This window comes from Neopsephotus bourkii, unplaced genomic scaffold, assembly GCF_033783945.1.
Source record: "Neopsephotus bourkii isolate Nb327-2 ecotype Australia unplaced genomic scaffold, CSIRO-AGI_Nbou_v1 NB_1638, whole genome shotgun sequence".
In the NCBI taxonomy this organism is placed as follows: Eukaryota; Metazoa; Chordata; class Aves; order Psittaciformes; family Psittacidae; genus Neopsephotus; species Neopsephotus bourkii.
In genome coordinates, this window is record NW_026902113.1 from 3,657,701 (window position 1) to 3,678,632 (window position 20,932).

A 20,932-nucleotide genomic window follows, 5' to 3' on the forward strand; every position below is an offset into this window, starting at 1 on the left:
AGTTCAGTAGCACAAAGCTCAGCAACAGGCAGGGGCTTATTTTATGTAACAGTGTCATTTAGCAAAGAATTTTCTAGTAAGATTTATCCTATCAAGTCTAAAGTGACAGGAACTCTGCAACTAGTAACAGATGTGTGTGTGAATATTCATGTGTAATGGAAAACCAGAAATACCCTGTGACATACCTGTCATCTGTGTTATTATGAAGACATGCATGGACTTTATCGAGTGCTCAGAGCAAACCAGAAGGTTGTAAATTTAATAAATATGTATACATAGAAAATAAAAATTGGATTTATACAGAGTCATGACTGCCTTTGGAAAGGTATATAGCACTAAGGTTATTTAAGCTAGACACAATGTACTGAGCAAAGAACAGTGCCAGCCTACAAGCACACCAGCTTCTCCAGCATGAAGGAAGGACCTTCTGTGATGATCTGTGCCTGGAATCGCAGTCAGAATAAGACTAAGAACTGCTAAAAGGAAGTGTAGACATGCCAAGAGCTCTAATTATTATGCAACCTATGAAGATGGGGAGGGATGAAAATATCTGCAAGTCTGCTCCCACCCACAAAAACAGTTGCAAGTGGCTTGGTATAGTCTGAAGCCAATTTTTGCTGGTATATCTTCCTGGTTTGGAATCTGGGATTCCTGTTCTCCATCTTTTAATCATACAATTTCTCAAACTAGAGGGGACCTCAGGTAACTCTGGCAGGCACAAAAAAAGCAAGCATGCAAATAAAAGAGCAAAGCAGACAAACAGCTTTGTTCATCAGCCTCAGTTTGGCAATGAAGCCCACCCTAGCTGGCACAGTGTCCCAGACTACAAGCAGGAGCAATACAGCGTGCCTTTGTAGTGTGTTTTAGAAGTTAATCCCGTGGCATTTTGCAAAGGCTCATTGTGCTTGTCTTTGAGGTGAGAAGACCTGAGGCTGTGAGGTGTCAGGGCAAACAGTTGTGGAACCTGGCCTGGAGCTGCAGCTGTAACGCCAGCACCCTCAGGACATGATCCTGCATCCAAACCTGAAGGTGATGCAACAGGAGGCACAGCCATCCATCTCCACTGAGGACATGGAAAAATCACAAACACTATCACAACCCAGGAAGAGGAAAGTTCACCCTGGAAAAGTGCAACCTAATGTGTTCCTAAATTACAAACTGAGCACAAGGAGGAGCCTAAGAAACTTGGGAGCTCAAAGATGGACTTAGCTGACAGCAGAAAACACATTAAAAGATACATTCTCAGTGTTAGGGCAAATAAGCTGGCTACTGTTGTATAGACCTCCTTAAGCAGGGAACTGCGGCAGGTGACACTCCACCCATAATACAGCCCTAGTGATGTTCGAACCACCAGATTCAGCTCTCTTCACTACCACAATGACATTGTAAAAAGCTGGGAGAATCTGTGGGAGTTTTAACAAGAACACCAGAAAAAAAGCTCTGAGGGGATTGGATAGCCTGAATTTTTAAGAAAGATTAAAAGCTAGAAACAGACATAATTTCTTGACTAAGCAATATGCGAAGAAGTGTGCGAGCACTCTGAAAATATACGAAGGAGATGGACACCCACAACAAAGACAACAGGCTTCTTTTATCAAAAATTAGGAAGGAATATAATAGCAGGCAATGGTATGGCACTAAAAAAAAAGGAAAACTAAAACTGATTAACAAACAAAAAATGTCTTTCCAACAGTGACTTATGCTCCTATGCTGGTTATATTTAAAAATTATTCCAGATGAATGACCAACGAATCTAAATACAGAAAATTCTTGTCCTTAATGAAAAATGGGCTGAATGACCTCGCATCTTTAAATCACCAGATTCTTGCTTTGGCTGCATTATGCATTACTAAAGAAATGAAAAAAAAAAAAAAAAAGCCTACAATCCTCCTAAATTTAGACTCAGAAATCTTAAAACAAGCACTATAATTTGATCCAGGACTGTATTTTCCAGCAGTTACAGCTGTTGCAACAAACAAGGCAAAGATTTTTGTCTGTAAACAATTAAACACACATTACACACAGTGCATTGTTTTCCCTGGCTTGCCAAGAATGACAAAAACACATTGAACAGTGTTAAGGTTGAAACAGACCCTGAACCCCGAACTTGGGCTAGAACAGCACAAGAGCAGGATTTGGCTGTCAGGCTTTCTAAGATAATGCTGACACATGGTCAAAGGCATAGTTTGGTGGAACACAAAGCATGAAGTTGAGCCTAGAAGCCCACTTCTCCACCAGACTGTGAAGACACACAGTTCTGGCTTTGATGTAGAAAATAACTTGCAACCAAAACCTGCAGTGATGGGTTTTCACAAGCTCTTCAGTGCTGGTTGGAGATCTAGCATGTTTCAATTCACCAGCTGCTTCCTCTGGGAGTCAGAAGAAAATCCTGAATCAGACTGACTTTCTGCTCTTCTCCGGCACAGATGGCACACATTAAAGTTAAGCTGCACCTTCAGCTTTTGTGTAAAATCTAGACCAGAGACAGGAAAGGCCCTGGAAGGAACAGGCTATCTCCTCTTCCTTTGTGGCCACAGTGGTGGGAGGGATATGCCTTGCCACAATAAAGCACTAGGAGTTAATTAATACCTCTTTGCAGCGCTGCAATACAACCTTGTAGTATACTCTTTATTTTTATTTAACAGATTGCTTGACCCTAACTAACTGATATGTGAAGAACAGGGAGATTGGCTTTCATATGGATTTTTTTTATGTATCCAGCTATGTTAGTTCTAGAAAGTAATTCAGTTTATGGACTGGGAAGCAGTGTGGGAAGCAAGCAGACTGGAAAGCAAGCTGAAGGGACAGACAACTCACCACAAGTCTTCACACATTCCCTCACTTAGACAAGATCATGGCCAGTTGCTATGAGACTGGTGTTCCCTTCATTCATTTAATTAAAAACTCCAAAGTCGCTATTCTGCTAGTATTACACACTTCCCAACACCTGCAACATTCCTGTGGCCTTTATCTGCTGTTCTTGCACACTATGTAGTTGCTTGACCTCAACAACAATATGGTTGTATGCTTCTTGGAATTTCATTTTCCAGTTTGCTTCTGCTGTATTTACAAGAAAACACGTTGTGGTTGAATAATGCTTTTGAGCTTCTACAAAGAAACTATGATTTCTTTTTGGCTAACATGGGTACTGAGCATGATGGTCTTTTTCTGGTTTTGTCTTTGTATTTTTAACTTCCCTTGGAAAAGAAGGAACTTCCTCTGGGTCACTGAGTTCCCCAGGAGTTTTTAAGACAGGTAAGTACTGACAGCAGGAGCTGCAGTCCTTCAAAATCTAAAGCTGTCCTAAATGAACAATGCTTCTAAGTCTTGTTACAATCAAGTATTTGTGACAGGATAGTGGATTTGAAAACAACACTTGTGTTAGTATAATCCTTTGAAGATGTAAAGTGCAACATTTTCTGTCCTTGGCCACTACCAGGAGTTCGGTGAATTTTCAAACAGTGCATAACACACCACTGGATTAAAGATGCAGCATTTTCAACATGAATTGGACATCAACAGGATTGCTGTTATGTTAAGACAGACTGATGACAATGTCCTGCGAAGGAGCCACACTTCAAGTGAGCTGTCAACAAGTCAGGGATAGAGGAGAGCAAATGTCCACTTCACCACCATGCTGTTCAAATAACAAAATTGCCAGGCACACATGCTTGCAGCTGGGAAAACACAAACACTAAGGTCTATTTTCCTTTTTGATTAAAAGAACTGTTTTATCAGTTGAGGTCTGGCAGCTTCCAGGAGCTTCTGCATGCTTACTGGGTCCTGCTGTTTCTGTTTCTGGTATCTGTATTTCCCAGCCATAACTCAATTTTTCACCATGTTCCCAGAAGGCCTTTTTTCACCTTTGACATATTCCAAATCCAGCCCTACTACTTCTTAAGTGTAGGAGTGGCTGATGTAGTGAAATGGTCCTACTTTTGTCCTGCTTTTTACACCTGCCCGATGCACACCTGCCCTCTGCCCTCTCCTAGACCCAATCTTTCCTGTTTCAAGTCCACTGCCTGCTTAAAATCTTCAATTAATTTACCTCATTTCCTTCACTGGGCAGAGAAGAGATTCAGAGCAGCCCTGAATTTTGCACATGGGTTGTTTTTATGAAAAATCTTTCCTGTCTGTCATAGGCAGGAAATCAAAACCAAAATCAGAGAAAGAACAGCAGACAAACAACTGATAAAGCATTCACGTGTAAGTTCTTGCTTCTCCATAGTGAGAACTATTTCATGTTCAACCATTTTATTAACTAAGACTTTGCCTGTCTTGTCCCCCTCTCTTCCTCCATGCCATTCCTCTCCTTTTGTACACCCAGCAATTTACTGGGATTCCTTGTGTGGATTATTTAAAAGCAGGGAAGGTATTTATGCATCATTATTGTGACTGTTGTCACATGAGATATATTATATGGGTTTTCAGGCAGAATATTTTGTCTTGGACACAGAAATGAAATGTCTATTTTGTGAAAGAAGGGACAAGCTACAACAGAAACACAGCAGCAACGACTCATGCAGCTTTCGGGCTGGATTCAGTTTTGTAGCCAGTGATAAAGAATTAATCATTCTTTATGTTCTTTATGAATCTGTATTCACACTGGTGGCTGAATTTTTTTGTGATCATGTTAACTCTTACAAGGGAGTTTATTGATTTATTCAAAATCCTTGCAGCCTGGTGCTGCACTACTTGTACAAACAAATCTGGTAAAATACAGGGAGCCAGTTTAATTCAGTGACTGTATGAGAGTACAAGTATCAGGATGAGGCTCTTATTTTGCCCATTTTTATTTTCTGATTATGCTTTGATTTTTGGTATTTTCTTGAGCTTAGCAGGAAAGCATCAAAGAGCTTAAGTTCGGTATTTGAACTAATTTTGATTAGTCAATATTTTTTATATGGGAAAGTAATAAAATTTTATTACACTGACTGTGGTGTTTTACCCCACTTTTTGACCAATGCTCTTTTTTAAAAATCATATAACTGATGACCTGTAGCCTCAGAAAGTAGCAGAACACTACCTTTTTTGTAAAATTCCACATGATGGATTAAAACCCAAAGTTCCCCCCTCCTCCATTCCAACTATTTCTTTGTGGGTCCTTCATTCAAAAAATGTCATTTGAAACAAGTAAAAATTACTCATTATCTAACACACTGATACACATTTTGACACATAAGTTTATCCTGGAACAAATGTACTTATGTTCTCCTGTTTATCACAAGATGCCCATCACTGTTGGTTTGCAATTCCAAAAAAGTAAAAATTGCTCTTAATGCCATGTGATGTTTCCTAGTTATGAATTATAAATAAAAGAAAGTTAAAAGCACACAGATATATGTGTATATATGTAAAAAGATATAAATATATATTTAAAACTTACATCTTTCTATATATGCATGTTTGTACATATACATATGTTCCTAGCTTTTTTGTAGCCCTTGTTTCCAATGATGATTTTAATCGAAGTTCCAAAATATGGGTTCCATTTAGGATTAATGAAACAATTAGTAAGGCAATAACAATTTACTGTTATAAATGTATAACAAATATGTGCCTTTTACAACAAACTTAATGTTTTTAATTAGCAAATGGAATCCAACATTTTCTAGTTGTCTCATTAAAATGAAATTAGATGCAGGGTTGGGAATTTTAATTCAAAACATTCACCTTTATTGTTGGAACGTATTCCTGGGTGAGTTCTTAGGTTATTTTAGTAAATATCCATGCTAATGTACTTGTAAAACATGGGGTACAGTCTCGTTAACATTCCCTTCCAGAACTAAGACATAGGAAGAATTTCATTTCAGAAGGAAAAAGGGGATAGTATAAAATGCCTTCAATCAAATATCTTTTCCATGTGTAACAGTGCAACTTAATTTACATTCCTACATCTCAAAATAATTGATGCAGTATTTTTAGTAATTACTGAATATTTACTTGCTACACACAAGATACCTCCATTGAGGTAATTGCAAGCAGCAGTCGAATGAAACTTTACATTTGTGGTAATGTGAAGCTTTCACATCACCTACTTCAAGGTGTGTAAAGCCAGGGGCCTTTCTCATGACACTGTTACCTCCCATCTAGCAACTGTGAAACTAACTTAAGATTACTTACCTTCTGCTGAATTGCATATTTCTATAGTGTTTTCTATGACACAGTATGTCCTTAGAATCATAGAATCATAGAATAGTTAGGGTTGGAAAGGACCTTAAGACCATCTAGTTGCAACCCCCCTGCCATGGGCAGGGACTCCTCACACTAAACCATGCCACTCAAGGCTCCGTCCAACCTGTCCTTGAACACCATCAGGGATGGAGCATTCTCAGCTCAGCCTCACCACCCTTACAGTAAAGAATTTCTTCCTTATATCCAATCTAAACTTCCCCTGTTTAAATTTTAACCTGTTACCCCTTGTCCTGTCACTACAGTCCCTATATCCCCGCTTCAGATACCGGAAGGCTGCTATAATTTCTTAAAGCAGAGCAAGAAATTATATAATGTGTGAGAAAAAAAAAGTCTGGAATACCTCAGTGCTTTATATATTGAAAATTAATGTTTCTAAGCCAACTAAAAAAAACCAACAAACCAAAAAAGAAAACCACACACACGCAAAAAAAAAAAAAAAAAAACCAACACCCCCCCCCCAAAAAAAAACAAAAAACCCCAAAGAAAATGTTTGAGCAATAAGCAGTTTGAGTGATAATGGCAGGGAGGGATTTCAAACAAATCTGCACCTAAGGGAGGCTCATTCCTAATTGCTGTCCAGGGCTTGCTCAAGACCACTTTTGCTCTAGGTCTGTGAAGCTTGAAGGAAAAGACAATTTTTTAACAGGCTCAAGGGCGACATTTCTCTGTGTGGATACCCGGGCTAAGCCAACAAACTGCACAGTTACAAGTGAGCATTTGAACGTGAAGCACCTCTAGACACTAGCCACCAGCTGCTCATGCTTGCTAAGTGCACTGCCACAAACAGCCCAGAATAGGTGTGACATTTTCCAGCCATGTTAGGACACTTTTGGTTCTTATTCAACTTGGGATAAGCAGTGGGGCACAGTCAACTCACTAATAAGCTCCTGGAGTCAGGTACATTTTGGAGCTCTCATCCTACACAGGAGTCTTACGGCTTCAAGGGGGAAGAACAGATCAGGGACAGGCAACGGTAAGCAGCATGTTGGATAGGCCACTTTCCTCCAAAATCACCCTCACTGCTCCCCCTTTAGCATTCCTAGTCCTTCAGCCACACAGAGGAGAGGGCAGAGGCAGAGGTACTCATATACAGAGTATGCAGGGAGAGGAGGAGAAGGTGGAGGGAGCCAGACCTGGCAAGCAAAAGTTGTTAAGCACTGCATTTAGATGGTCAGACTTTATTTTACAGATCTGCTCCCTTGCCTACTGCCCCTTATCTTATACTGGAACAGTTAATTACTCCCATGCATCTGTGTGGCTTTCAACCTTATCCTGTTAAAGATCATGCTTGTGTTTTTCTCAGCCTTATTTTTCAGAGTCACTTTGAATTCTAATCCCACCATCCTGTGACTGAGCCCTTTCATCTTACATGGGTCACTTAGTTTTGCATGCCTTGTTTCATAAGGGCAAACATGATTTCCATGGACACAAGTCTAATTTATATCTTCTTTGGAAAAATAATCCCTTTTTGTTTCTCTAAATTGCACTGAAATATGATGTTAATACAAAAACACCAGTAGATAATGAAGTATGTTTCTGCTAAGCTCTGTGGTGCCTTATTTGTGCCTCATGCAGAGTGCTGAACTAAGTTAAAACTTGATCTGCACCAAATGAACTTAACTGACTTCCTTGAACTTATAACTGGGAAGGCCAGAGAGCAAGGCTGCAAGTCTGTTTGGCTGCATATGCAATAGGAAGAAATTCACCCAGCCATTCTGGCACCACGCTCAGAAGATGCATCTGATCAATAAACTCAAGTGAACTCTCCAAATCGCTTGCTTCCATTGTGCTTAGAAAATTTATTAGTCAGATTCTAGTATACATATAAACAACAGCCATGGAGGGGCAAGCTCCATATATAAGAGAAATCATGGAAGTAAAAGATTTGCACATATATTGTGCACCATTTTCCAAGAAAGCCCCTAGAAGCAGCCTTGTTTTGGAGGAATTTACAAAGGGGGGAAGGGGGGAAAGGCAATGTAAAGGTCCTTCATTTCATCTTATATGAAATACCATATGTTTTTTCCTGCTTCATTAATACTACCTGGTTTGCTGCCTAGAAAATGCACACTGAGTTCAACCTTCAGAGGTCAGCAGTGCTCAGCATATCTATGAACTGAACTCTAAGTGGCTGGAGGGACTATCAAATAAGGACTGACTCTGATGAATATTAATTCTGCAGTTTTAGGTAGAACTGCTTGGAATCTTAAGACTAGCTAAGCACGTATCATCTCCCATCTCGCAAATGCCACTACAGTTCTTTTCTCAGAAATATGACAGTATTTCATTCAAACGGTGCACTTGGAGATTATTCTTCTGAATAGATTTGCTAGACTGTAAAATTCTCTGTTTACTCATAGTTTTGAAATTAGATAAATGCAGTAGCCTTTTCTGAGCTTTCTAGTGCAGAAAATACTGTGTGTTACGAGTGACAACATTCATTTTTGGAAAGCCTAATACTATCAGACTAGCTGTACATGGTCTGGAATAAAGCTTTCTAAATGCAGTCGAGTTTTTGTGGCTCCACTGAAATATGAGCAGTGTGAAAAGAGGCTGCTTTACTGTCTCATTTTTCTGCCCAGTGGTCTTTCACGGACTGTTCAACCTAAATTTTAGTTTTAGTAGATTACCTTCAAATCACAGTAAATTAGAGCTCAGGATTTACTCTCAGTGCAATGCCTTACTCTGCTAGAAGCCTAACAATTTAAATGCAAGGGAGCACAACCTTTATAGCTTTAGAGCTGTCTTGACAATGTGCTGTTTATGGACTCTTTTTAGCATACATAGCCACGCATGCATGCAAAGCCGAGAGCCTGAAATGAAATGACTCAAACAATGAATCTCTCCTGTTACAGCACTAACATTATTGCTATTCCAGGCTTTCTTAGTCTTGTTAAGTAACAGTGGATTGAATAAAAAGGGAATACGAAGTGTGATGGATATGAAAATATAATGATGACAGTACAATAAATTAATGCCTACCATTTCCTGAGTGTTTGCAAAATCTACCTCTTCCGAGCTACACTGCACCAGAAGCATTATAATATCAATCAGGAGAATACAAAGGAATATGTATTTCTATAAAAACCTACTTAAAGCAATAAGCATTCCTGCTTCCTGAAGACAAAACCAAAATAAAAACAGAGGAGGTTTTAATCTCATTGAAACAGTACACGATACACTGCTAATGCCACCGCATATAAAATGAGGAATGTTTATATGTGGTTAAAAATACAGCCTGAGCTTTAGCACAATGTTTTGCATGTAGAATTTCATTGAATGTAGAATAAACTACTCTGCATCTAACTCAGAATCACAGCCATAACCCCTCAAGGTATTTTTATTTGCCCTCAAATGAACACAAAAAAGGAGTTCACAGAGCAGCCATTTCTTTGCTATTTCTGCAGTACCTCTTAAAGAACTGGCAGTGCAATCTCAGTGTAGAAAGTGTTGGTGCTTCTGAAACATGCTATTAGTGTAAATCTTGGCCTGGACTTGACTTTATTTTATATTTAATGACAGGATATAAAAGAAACCTTTGATCTGTATTTGTATCTGAAATACACTATTGCTGGATTGAAAATACTTTCAGTCAATTAGTGTTTTTATCCAATACAGTTAGCAACACCATCCAGTCTCCAAGTACCGATGCTCTTTTACACTACTATTTCTCTCACCCATGACATGGTTAAGTGACTTACCACAAGGGAGTAACAAATCTTGAATCCAGGTTTAGCCACAAAGTAGTCATCAGATTTGAAGGTTATCTTTATCTGATTTGTTCTTGATGTTATTCTTGGAGGTACTTCCTTGTGCCCACACCACCGTCCTCGTATAACTGTGCTGGTCTCCGATACATCTTCCACTTCCACAAAGTCGTACCTGGGAACCAGTTTAAAGAATTAGCTTTTGCCAACTCTAGTTACAGAAGATGATTGCAATTATACAGGAGCACAGCTAGAGACACAAAGACAACTGTCCCCCGTTCTCCATTGCAAAACATCAGAACAGATACTACAAATGGTGGATGTGCTCAAATGGATGATTTTTGGGCTCCTGGAACATGACAGTATTTTCTACCACATTAAAGTAGCAATGAGAGGCACTTGCATGTGCTTAGTGCACTGTAAGCATATACATTGCATTTCATGTGGTGGATAAATAATATAGAGACCTAATAATATTATTTAAGGCAGGCTGCCCAAGCAGAGCAGCTGCAAGCACTTGTGAAGTTTCTGATATCGTTTCAGAGGGCTGGAACTGAGCTACCACTGTGTCCAGGAGCAAAGGTAGATCCTGGAAGGACACAGGGCAGTTCATGGCATTGAAAGGTGCTTTTAAGGAGTTTCTCTGTAGGTGGCACCGAGCTCCTGCTAGATGGTTTGGAAAGACAGTGGAAAAGGGCAGGCTGGCACATTGTGTGCCATGGTGGGACTCCTATGCTGTTTGCATGGGTGCTGTCACCAGGGTAAAAGCAACAGCACGTCTTGCCCTGTGAAAGGTCACACCTTGGCCAGGCACCCATACCACAGTCTTGGTGTCCTGAGCCCAAAGAGGGCTCTGACAAGAGCAGCAGACACTAAACCCCAGGGATGATGGGACACATAGACCACACTCACTGCCACAGTGTGCACATTTGCTTGCCTGGGCTGTGTATTGAGTTAATTTATAGAGCTGGAGAAAAAGGAAGGCAGAGAATAAAATCTTGATCTCACTCAGCCTATGAGAAAAGGAGACCCTCAGTATCTGTGGAGGTAGAATTAGGCCACACACATTGCAGCCAGAGAGGGAGAGGTGATGACAAGAGCAGACTGTTGATGGGGGCAATGAGATGAGGAGACCTGCCATCCACACAGTACAGTTAAGATCTTTACCATGAAATGATTTTACTACCAAAACGTGCTCCCTCCAAGGAGAGAGTTTAAGACTGCTTACTAGCAATATGCTGCTCCCCACCCCTGGGTCTGCGGGCCAGGTGCCTGCCTCTCTGCCCAGTTGTGGGAGCTGAAGAGCTCTGTAAATAACAGACCTGCTTATCTATTTCTTCTGAGAGGCCACGTGAAAAACACAAAAGTACTATGTGGCTTGAGAATATCAGTACTGCTGCTCTTACATTCACCAACCGCAAATTGCATAGAACAGAAAATAACATTTCTTAACCAAATCACTTAAATATGTCCGAACTCTGCTGACACATACAGTTTTTGTAACACAACAAAGTTTAGTTCCAGACAGAGGTAAACTCATCTCAAGCTCTCTCCAGAGTCTTCCACTCCCTCATGGTATGGATATGGTACCAGAGCAGAGCTCTGCACTTCCTGCCCAGGGGCATCCACCATTGCCCCCAGGCAGCACAGCAGCCAGTGAATGCTGACTTTAGCACAAGCGGTTGCAGAGGCTTCAGAATAAGATAACCTTGTAGGCTTCAGGGAAAATTGTCCTCCCCACTCTTTGAGGCCATAAGGCAGACTAACTGCTAGGAAAAACGGGGCTTCCAGGGATTATTTCTGCTTTCAACGGCAGCAGCTTTGCTGCAATGATCGTGGAAGTAGGTGCAATCTCAGTTGTTTCTGTGCATCCAAGGAGCCTCAGAGGCTGGGTGATTTAATTGCTTTTCAGAATCACCTCTTATCGAGTGCCTGTGGAAATGCTAGCAGCATTTCTAGAAAATTCTGTAAAACCGTGAATAATTCTTCTCCTTCTGAAACAGCTCTGCTAATGTATACCTTTCTATTCCTCCATCTGAATGAATTTCAATCAGTTCAGTCTTAATAGTATGCAAATTAAAATAATTAGCATTTATGAAAAAAATGAAAGAAAACACTGTTTCTGGAAATAAAAAGTGTAAGGTCAAAAGCAAGTACAAAAGGAAGGTAAGGTGTAGAGATCCTGAATTACTTGTCCACTGTGCACAGTATTGAAGCACATGCTCAGCTCTCAGCATTCATTTCAATTAAACACGCCTGGCTGTCTCTCTAAAGCAGCACTGCAGGGACTGTCCGGGACTGAAGCTGCAGAAAGGACCTAGTTTTGAGAAACATACTGAGCATTAGTGAAAAATCTTACTATGCACAGAGTACTTAGCAGGCTTAAAGCCATCATGAGCTGCCTGCCCAAGAAATTCCTCACTCTGGAAATAATACTATGCAAATAAAGGTCTTCCAGGAATGCCTGGGAAAGCTTTATTGTAGAAAAGAATGTAGTATTTCTCCAGCTTCTACAGACACTATGGAAGGTCTTTGCTTCTCTCTGCATCCTAAATTTGCTGTTCTGGAAAAAAGACAGTCCCCAAACCCATAATGCCAGTAACAGCTTGACTTCCCCTCACCATGCCACCACCTTCAATGGCTCTTGACAGAAGACTTAATCTTTTTTTTTTTTTTTCCACAGTAAATTAGTCCTCAATTTCAAAGTTGCAATGCTTTAAGGTCAGCCACAGTTTAGCTGCTATGTAAATATTAACAATCCGCTTCTGTATGCATTAGGCTCCCAATAAGGGAGAGCATTCGTGGTGCTAGGAAGTAACTGTCATCACTGATTCTGCTGCTGATCTTGGACCAACAGTACCACAGCAGAGCAGCTGCTGCCAAGACCATCAAGGCGGCGGGAAGGACAGCCAGTTTCAAGCTGCATCCTTTTATTACTAAATGGAAAGCAAACCTGCAGAAATGGTTCTCTCTACCGGTAACACAGAAAAATTAACAAAGTAAAACAAGAAAAAAAAATCCACCCTGTAAAACCCTGCAGAGATGCCAAATCTTATACATGCGAACTAATTGACAAAGAAGATAAGCAGAGGCTCCATGTGCAGAAATCCTAACAGCCCAGTTCTCTGCATAGATAAGGTGTAAGTAACAACATGATCAGGCAGGGAGCTGGAAGCTGAGACTCGAGCTTTTTATATAAGTAACATCACAGCAATCTGCCTTTCAGAGCACACGGAAAGCCTGAGTCTGCTCTCTTCTGCATAACAGATAGCTGAAGAAAAGAAATGAAATATAAACAGAAAACTCCATGGTTTTATACTGTTCCAGTGAGTGTTGGCAAGGTTCAGATCTGTGCTCTGCTAATGCAAAGCAATTTATCCACCTGGGTTAATGAGCCAGATCAGCTGAGCTTACAGTCACTTCTGCTTAAAAGGGTAAAACAAAGCAACTGGGATATAGTAGAATATACTTAGGTATATCAGTATGCAGAGTACACTGATGTTTGTGGACTTATATTTAATGGTTTTAAAAGAAACTATACCAGTGAAGTTTTATCTGTCCCTTACACCCCAATATAAACACATACCTACTTGCTCACACCTCCCAGAGCCTTCCACCTACTGAAAAAGGTGTTTTTTGCCTGGCTAAAACATAACAGAGGTGATAGAGGACAAAATCCCGTTAAAGTAGTACCTGAGTTGTTAAGTAGCTGGATTTAAGTGCTCAAGTACCTTGTGCTTAAAATATTATAGAAGGACCAAGACCTGACAAAATGGCTTCAAGTCCAGGGCAGCTCAGTTTATTTATAAACTCAAAGACTGGTTTGGGTTGCAAGTGGCCCTTGGAGGTCTGTCCTCCAAGCAGGGCCACCCTAGACCCAGGCAGAAATACCCAGGTTTTGTTTTGCAGTCTCATGCCAGTGGCCACATCCTTAAGCTTGAATGCGGTGTTAAGGAGCCCCTTGCAAACTTCCACCACTCACCTGCAGATATCATTTTCAGGCTCCTCCAGTCCAAACTGATTATCAAAAGCCAGCTGGATCCTGGTGCTCTCGGGTGAGTGGAGCCGCCATGTCAGCAGGAGATTCCTGGGGTAACTGCTGGGGAAGCGAGGACTGTGGATGCAGCCGTTCCCTGCCACGCTGATGGTCTCTTCTTTTCGGTACAAGTCTGTGAGGTGATTGCTCTCTGTTAGTAGTCACAACTTGTAGAAATTAGTATGTTGTTCCAGTTACAGGAAGGCAAAAAACACAACAGTTTATAACACAGAACAAATTACTTGCATTTAAAGTCTATAAAAAGTTGGGTCTAGGAGCTGTTATTAAACAGGAAATATTTTCTATTAATTCACCCCCCTAAAACCAACAAGAAAACCAGTACTCAACTATACATATTTTTTATTTCATGATAAATATATCATTACTTTTCCATTGATATATATATATAATTTCGTTCTCACCATGTTGGTTTTAAAGCGTAATTTTAACTTCAATAGAAGTGCAAGCTTGAGAACAAAGTGAGACAGAGTGAAGTGACAAGATAAAGAGCTCTTCTTCCCAGATTTGGTGCTCTGGGAAGAGATGCCCTCATATCAAAAACAGCAATAAAAGGCTAAAGGAAAGTGAGTGTGCGTGAGTCTAAGTTTGTTTGTTGTGCTTCAGTATTTCTTCACAGGTAACATTTTTATTTTATTTATATGGTGTGAATACTTTGCTGTCAATGGGTCATGTAAGCTATTCCATGCTTACAAACCGTGTAAGCAATGAAGTCAAAAACTGTCCCGCCAACATCTTCTGAACTTCAAGACAAATAGTCAACTCTTTAATTAAAATTCCACAACTTCTACCTAAGCAAATACTCAATTATTCCTTAATTTTACTTGTACTGAGGTAAAGCAGTAAATCTTTGACTCAATTGTTCCTGAATTTTACTTCTACTGAGGTAAAGCAGTAAATCTTTGGCTCCAAAGATTATAGGAACTGTGGCAAGACCCAGCTCTCTTAAAGTCAAAATGTCTTCTCAGTTCCAACCATGGACTTGCACTGTTTAGCTATTACTGATACGGGAATTTGGCTCTCAGCATCAAAGAACTACACATAACTCTTTTTTGTGCATTGACACTTTAGTATGGTAAAATTTTGCAAACCAGAAGGCTCCAAGGCAACACGCAGATCATGGTTGGGTCCAGTGCCTAGTTAAGAAACTCAGATATGAGCCTCTACCTGTGAGACAGCTATCTGTGTTCCCCATGTGGTGTGCAGGGATCTAGGGCTCCGCTCGGTTACCAACAGAAAGACTTCTCACACCATTTAAGACACAGACCTTCATGAGGACAGGGAGGCCTGGCAGCACATCCAGTAGCCCCCCGTGAAAGCTGTGCTGTCTTGCGGGCAAGCTGAGCCCCTTGTCAGCAGCCTATGGGAGCTACCCCTGGACAAGTCCTGAGTCAGTCACAGCACTGCATCGACCAAATTTCTACTTAATATGGGAACTTGGGCACCTGCTTTCATGTAAACTCCTGAACTCTTAATCTTAAACTGAGAATTGCCTCCAGTACTCCACTGAATGTCAGGTCATCCTTCAGTTCCACTACATGCAATAGATATATCAAACTGATGCTTTCTCCTGAATTTGGCTACTGAGGAAGAGCTAATGGGAAGAAAACTTCTCCCACTAAGCCGCTCTATGAACACTGAAAATAGAAATCCAAAGTAAGCAAACAGCCACAGCCATCTGCCTTATAATCAAAGCTCGCTTTCTTAAAATAAAATCTTATGTTTGACTGAAGGTTTCTAAGCTCCTTATCCAAAAGAAATAGATTTGTTTCATAATGCTTATGGTAAACAGGAACCCAGGGAAATAGGACAAACTTCATGCTAAGTACATCTATTTTTCAGTTTGCGGTTCACTGTTTCCAGGCTGTATATACCTCCCTGCACGTAGCTGTAAGCAAAGTGTGGCTGTGTGTCAACAGTTCATTGTTACTCTTCTGACAGGGTAATAATTCTAGCTCACAAGCAACCTGAAACTTAGAAGATAAAAGTCTGGGCTTCCTGTAAAAGCTATCTCCAAATATCTAATTGTGACATCTTTCTAAGGTGTTTTCATTCAAGATTAAAAGTTCTTATATCCTGAGACACCCTTTCTAAGCAAATACAGCCCTAACTCCATATTTCACAAAAGAGCAAAACTACCCAGTTTTGGTTAGTTCTGTTTTGACCAAACAACTGGAAATTCCAAGCATTGGAAATACAATTCAATGAAAACAAAGACCACCCACCTATCAGTTCTGTTGCAGTTTTCATCAGGAACATCTACACTCAAGTCTGGTTTCTATTTTCTTTTACTCAATTTTTTTCCCACTAAGAAAAAAGCCCACTAAAACCCCAGAAAACACCTCTATTCACCAAATGCCCCCCCCCCCCCAGTTCCATAATCTGGAATGAAACAAAATGTCCAGCCATCACTAATGAGTTCCTACTGAAATGCTGAGGACCTTTGGACTCTGAAAACACCCAATGAACCCAAGAGGACAAGGTATTCACCAGATCATGTCCAAAATATCCAAGAAAAGGGATAAAAATAAAACCATTCAATGATAGCAAATTTTGCACTTTTAAATGAAATAGCCATTCCCCAAGTCTGAACAAAAGTCACTGCAGTAAACCATGGCAGAATTTGGCCTATATTTGAGAGTACTTTGCTTTTCTTTCTTGGACATCAAACTCTTGCCATTTTCCCACTATCAGCATGCATTTGACTGTGTGGTTCAGTGTGCTTCATGCCTCTGAGGGAAAAGTCTCTCTTTCCACAGACAGTCCTAGCACAGGCTTTCCTCTGGAGTTGTTAGCTGCTGAGATGAGACTGATAGGGACAGTATCTTTTTAATGTGCTCATATATATACCTCCAAACAAAAAAAAAAAGTGCACTTTACAGAAGCTGAGAAAATATGTTAGCAGTGTTCTTGTATCCCAAGAAGATAGGCTCTGTCATGGCGTTTCATTTAAGTTAAATTCTGAATTTCACAGACCGGGGTGCTCTGCCAGTAAGTCAATCATGGCTGACCAAGCTCAGTGCTGAAATGTAATGGCTGGTGCAGCTCTGCAGTATCCAAGTTGAACAGGTAAATGGAGAAACAAAGCTGCACATGTTAAAAAGCTTAAAAATCAAAGCACAGCGACTTGCTATTTCTATTATGGTAAATGCAGTAAAAAGTCATTATAGAGGAAAGGCTGAAGGGAAGCATGGGGAGACAATGTAAAGCAGGAGATATAAAAATATTACAGTATGAAGATATGCCTTCTCCACAAAAGAAGTATATTTGTCAAGAATGCACATAAATACTGTTTCTATAACTCACATAGGATAAAATGCAAAGCCACCCAGAGCCTTCACCTGACAGTGGAGTAGACTCTTCAGGAGCTCTGGTACAGCTTGTTTCCCTCTTACCCTTTCCCCATGCACTAAATTACAACCTAGAGCCGGGTAGCCAGGACAAGAACCAAAAGCACTAGTCTTCTATGGAGAATTTCAGTGGGATTTTGCAGGGTTAGGTGGTTTGGATAAATGTGGAAACACAGTCAACCCCAGCTTAGTCTCTGGAAGTTGGCCCCTCATGAATCATCAAGCATCTGGGAAACAGTTCGAGGGGATGTGAGCAGCTCCTATACTTCTCGTAGCAGCTAAGATGTAAGACTAAAATTACAAGACCTTTCCAAGCAGACAAGCATTGTCCTCAGCAGATACACTTGAGGAACCTGTGGAAACCAGATACTGGCCATGGGGAAAGTCAGGAGAAAAGAGAAAACACTTCGGAAAAGATGTAGGCAAAGGAAAAGGCAGTGCCCCTTTCAAAGCAATGTTGCAAAGCAGTACAATGCAGCATTACAGTATCCTGAATGTCACATGTTAACTGTTTTCCATACTGCTTTATGGGAGTAAATAAAAGATGACAGTGGGTAATACACTGCCTGTCACATTTACTAAATAGCATATAATATCATTTCACAAGGAATAAAAGTAGATGTTAAGTCATAAGGCAAAAAGGCCATTTAAGCAATACACAGAAGGAGGATATTCTACATGGCAGGTGTTACAATGACATCCCTGCACTGGGGGAGGGAAACTACCTCATAAGGAAGAGGAGTGGAAGGAACATGGGAGCCATCCTTCACATTGAGGCAATTCTCTGCAGAGAGTCTGAACTGCCTGGGAAGCAGCTTGCTCTATATTTTATTTATCTGTACTAATCTCTCTTTTCCTCTTAATTCTTTCCCAACCACTAAACATAGTGGTATACATGATAGTCCAGCTGTCCATGATAGAGGAGCTTCCATTTAAGGGCTCAAAGCAGCTGCATTTTCAGAAGTGTTTGCCTTCTTCCCCCTTCACAGAGGGCAGCTGGGTGTCAGCCCTGGAACTGGAAAGTCCAGCTCAGTATTCAGCAAATACTGATTGTCTGAAGTTTCCCCACTGTGGGTACCCAGCAGATCCATTATTTCTTCTTCCCAGCTAGGGCATGTTCTCCTAATGCCATGTTGCATGAACAGCAAGATTCAGAAACACAAGTTTCATCCTGCTTGCTCTGTATGCCTGCATGTCCTTGCAAGTTTCAGCAACCTATTGACACATTCTTGTTAAAGATACTCCCAGTCATTACAAGCTTACTACAGAAAGAAGTTCACTTTTACTGTCATCATCCAGTAGACAATGAATTCCTTCACTAAAATTTAAAAAAAGGGCAATTACTGTTTTCTAATAGCTAATCTGACATCTGTTCTTGGATATCTATTGAGGAAGAAGAGTTTATAAGTGTCAATTCCTTCAGAAAGAAGAAAAATTCAGAGAATGACCTTTTCTAAGGACCTAACCAATGGTATGGCGTATTTAGTTTCACTTTTCTAAGGTTTCTGGAATTTCAGCTGCATTTCCTAAGGTGTCCTGTGTATAAGTTCGCTTCTGTCTTTATTCCACTTGTAGAAGTGCTTTGGCCAACGTAAACAACTTTGATACAGTGGTAGATGCTGAAAAGATGCCATGTTTTATGACAAGAAATATGCCCTCTTAAACCCCATGGAATGTAACCTGATGAGCTCATCCTCTGTTACAGCTGAGGAGAGAGTTGCTAGAAACCATATGAAGTTCATTTTACCACTTGTGAAACTATTTGTTCTCTCAGGAAAGGACCTTGGGGGTTTGCATGTGGGAGTTTTCTAGATACAACCCTCCACCCCCAAGGCTGCTCTCTTTGAAACACATACAGCAGTTAATGGTTTGCCACCAGTTTTTAAACAAATAAGACAACCTTCAGGGCGAATAATAGGTCTTCAGTGCCTTCAGTTGAAAATTAGCCTCATCTAAATAGCTGAATCCACAGAGTGAGACACAAAGAACAGTAAAACATTTTTGAATCAAAGCCACAAATCAGTTCTTCTCAGGGACAGACATGCCAAACAAGCTGTATTTATGGCAGCATGTTCAGATGTTCATTGGCTTTCATTTTTTTTTTTTTTTATTCCCCCACCCTTCAGCAATAAGGAGAAACTTTATTTGTTATCCATAAGGTTCCACATAAATCAGAGGAAAAGATGACAGAGTTCACGGTCAAAATAGTGTATTCCATAGCTAGTCACAGCTTGTTGGAAAGATACAAAACTGTTAGGTCATTTACCTTGTTTTGTTGGGGTTTTTTTAAGTGAATATAAACAAGTGAATCCTAGTCAGTGAACACAACATCATAATTCTGCTCTCTAATTAAGAAAATAATACTATATGCTAGTACCAGTCTTAGACATCTCTTCCCTTTTAAGGACAGAAGCGTAACACACCTAAGTCAGCTCTGCTCTCATCATTATTCACCAGGTCTCCAAGAAGGCAGACCAAGGGAGGCAAAGAGTTGGGATTGCCAGCAATGACACGGGAATCGAGCAACCCTGGCCAGACTAAAAACCGTAAGCTGTCTGTTACAGGGGCAATAAGCTGAGAAAACTGTCATCCTGGTATAAGAATGAATAAGTAAGAGTATATTGGGCCAGTGGATCTAGTCCAAGGCATTACTTCAAGTTTATTTCAGCTTTATACAACTTGAATAGCCCTGTTTATTTCAAAGGCAAACGAACTTGTAGTTAAGCTCATACTTAAGGTGTTTGCTGGATCAAGATCCAAATAAGAACAGCATTTTAATATCACCCTATGTGTCACTTATCACTCAGCAACTGAGCAATTCAGAAGCGACCCAAACCCCACTGGAGCTGATGAAAGACTCAGTTTGGTTGTCTTGCTGCTGAATTTAAAAGAAGCAGTTCCAGGTACCTGCTCCTTCTCTTATCAACAGGCCCTTTCTTTTTATCAGAAGCATGAAACATACTGCAGGTATTATCAGAGTTCAAATCCAAAACATGACTTGTCACTGAGGCAATATCAAAACGATGCTGTGTGCATGTTCAGCCAAATTCAGATCTTGCAAGCACACACTCGTCCCCGAGCCCCTGAGGTGTGTGGAGATTTTTGCTAGAAGAAAATGTTTTCTATCTTATAGGATGTATCAAAGCAATGAAAAATTGAGTTGTAGTTGAAAGAAGCAGAATACCAGCACAGAAGGTATCATAGAATGAAAGAAACCCAGCCATCTAAAATTCTATTCAGAGCCATCATCCATTTTATACCAGAATGGTTAATAGTCTGCCTGTGTTTCTGTGCAGAGCAATCCCATGAGTCTTGGCATTACACAGTCAATATGCAGTTGCACAGGACATCATCAAGGACCACTCATGAGAGCATCAAGTGGGTAATTGATAAGGAAGTTCAGGAATATAATTCATAGAGCCTGCTACAGTGCTTCTTGCTATAATAAGAATTACTTTATTTGCATTTAATAATATTATTTGTACTATGGAATGGTCACTTTTATCTTCATTTGAAATGCAGTACTATAGAAACAGTCCTGAAATGAACAACAGGATGGACTGCATTTTGGTGGGATGAAGGCTGTGACTCTCCTTTGTTCCCTATGGAAGGTGCCCTGCTCTGAC

General features: G+C 40.4%; 1 protein-coding gene across 3 annotated transcripts in view; it reads right to left on the bottom strand.

Annotated features, from left to right (window-relative positions):
• PDGFD (platelet derived growth factor D) overlaps positions 1-20,932 on the bottom strand; it is a 139,639-nt gene that overhangs the window by 44,237 nt on the left and 74,470 nt on the right. For 2 of the 3 annotated variants that reach the window (XM_061374645.1, XM_061374643.1), the window contains exons 2-3: positions 13,885-14,089; positions 9,897-10,077 (exon numbers count right to left, since the gene is read on the bottom strand). In XM_061374645.1, coding sequence (XP_061230629.1) covers positions 9,897-10,077; positions 13,885-14,089 — 386 coding nt within the window. The remainder of the gene's footprint in view (positions 1-9,896; positions 10,078-13,884; positions 14,090-20,932) is intronic. The other variant, XM_061374644.1, reaches the window with a different exon arrangement.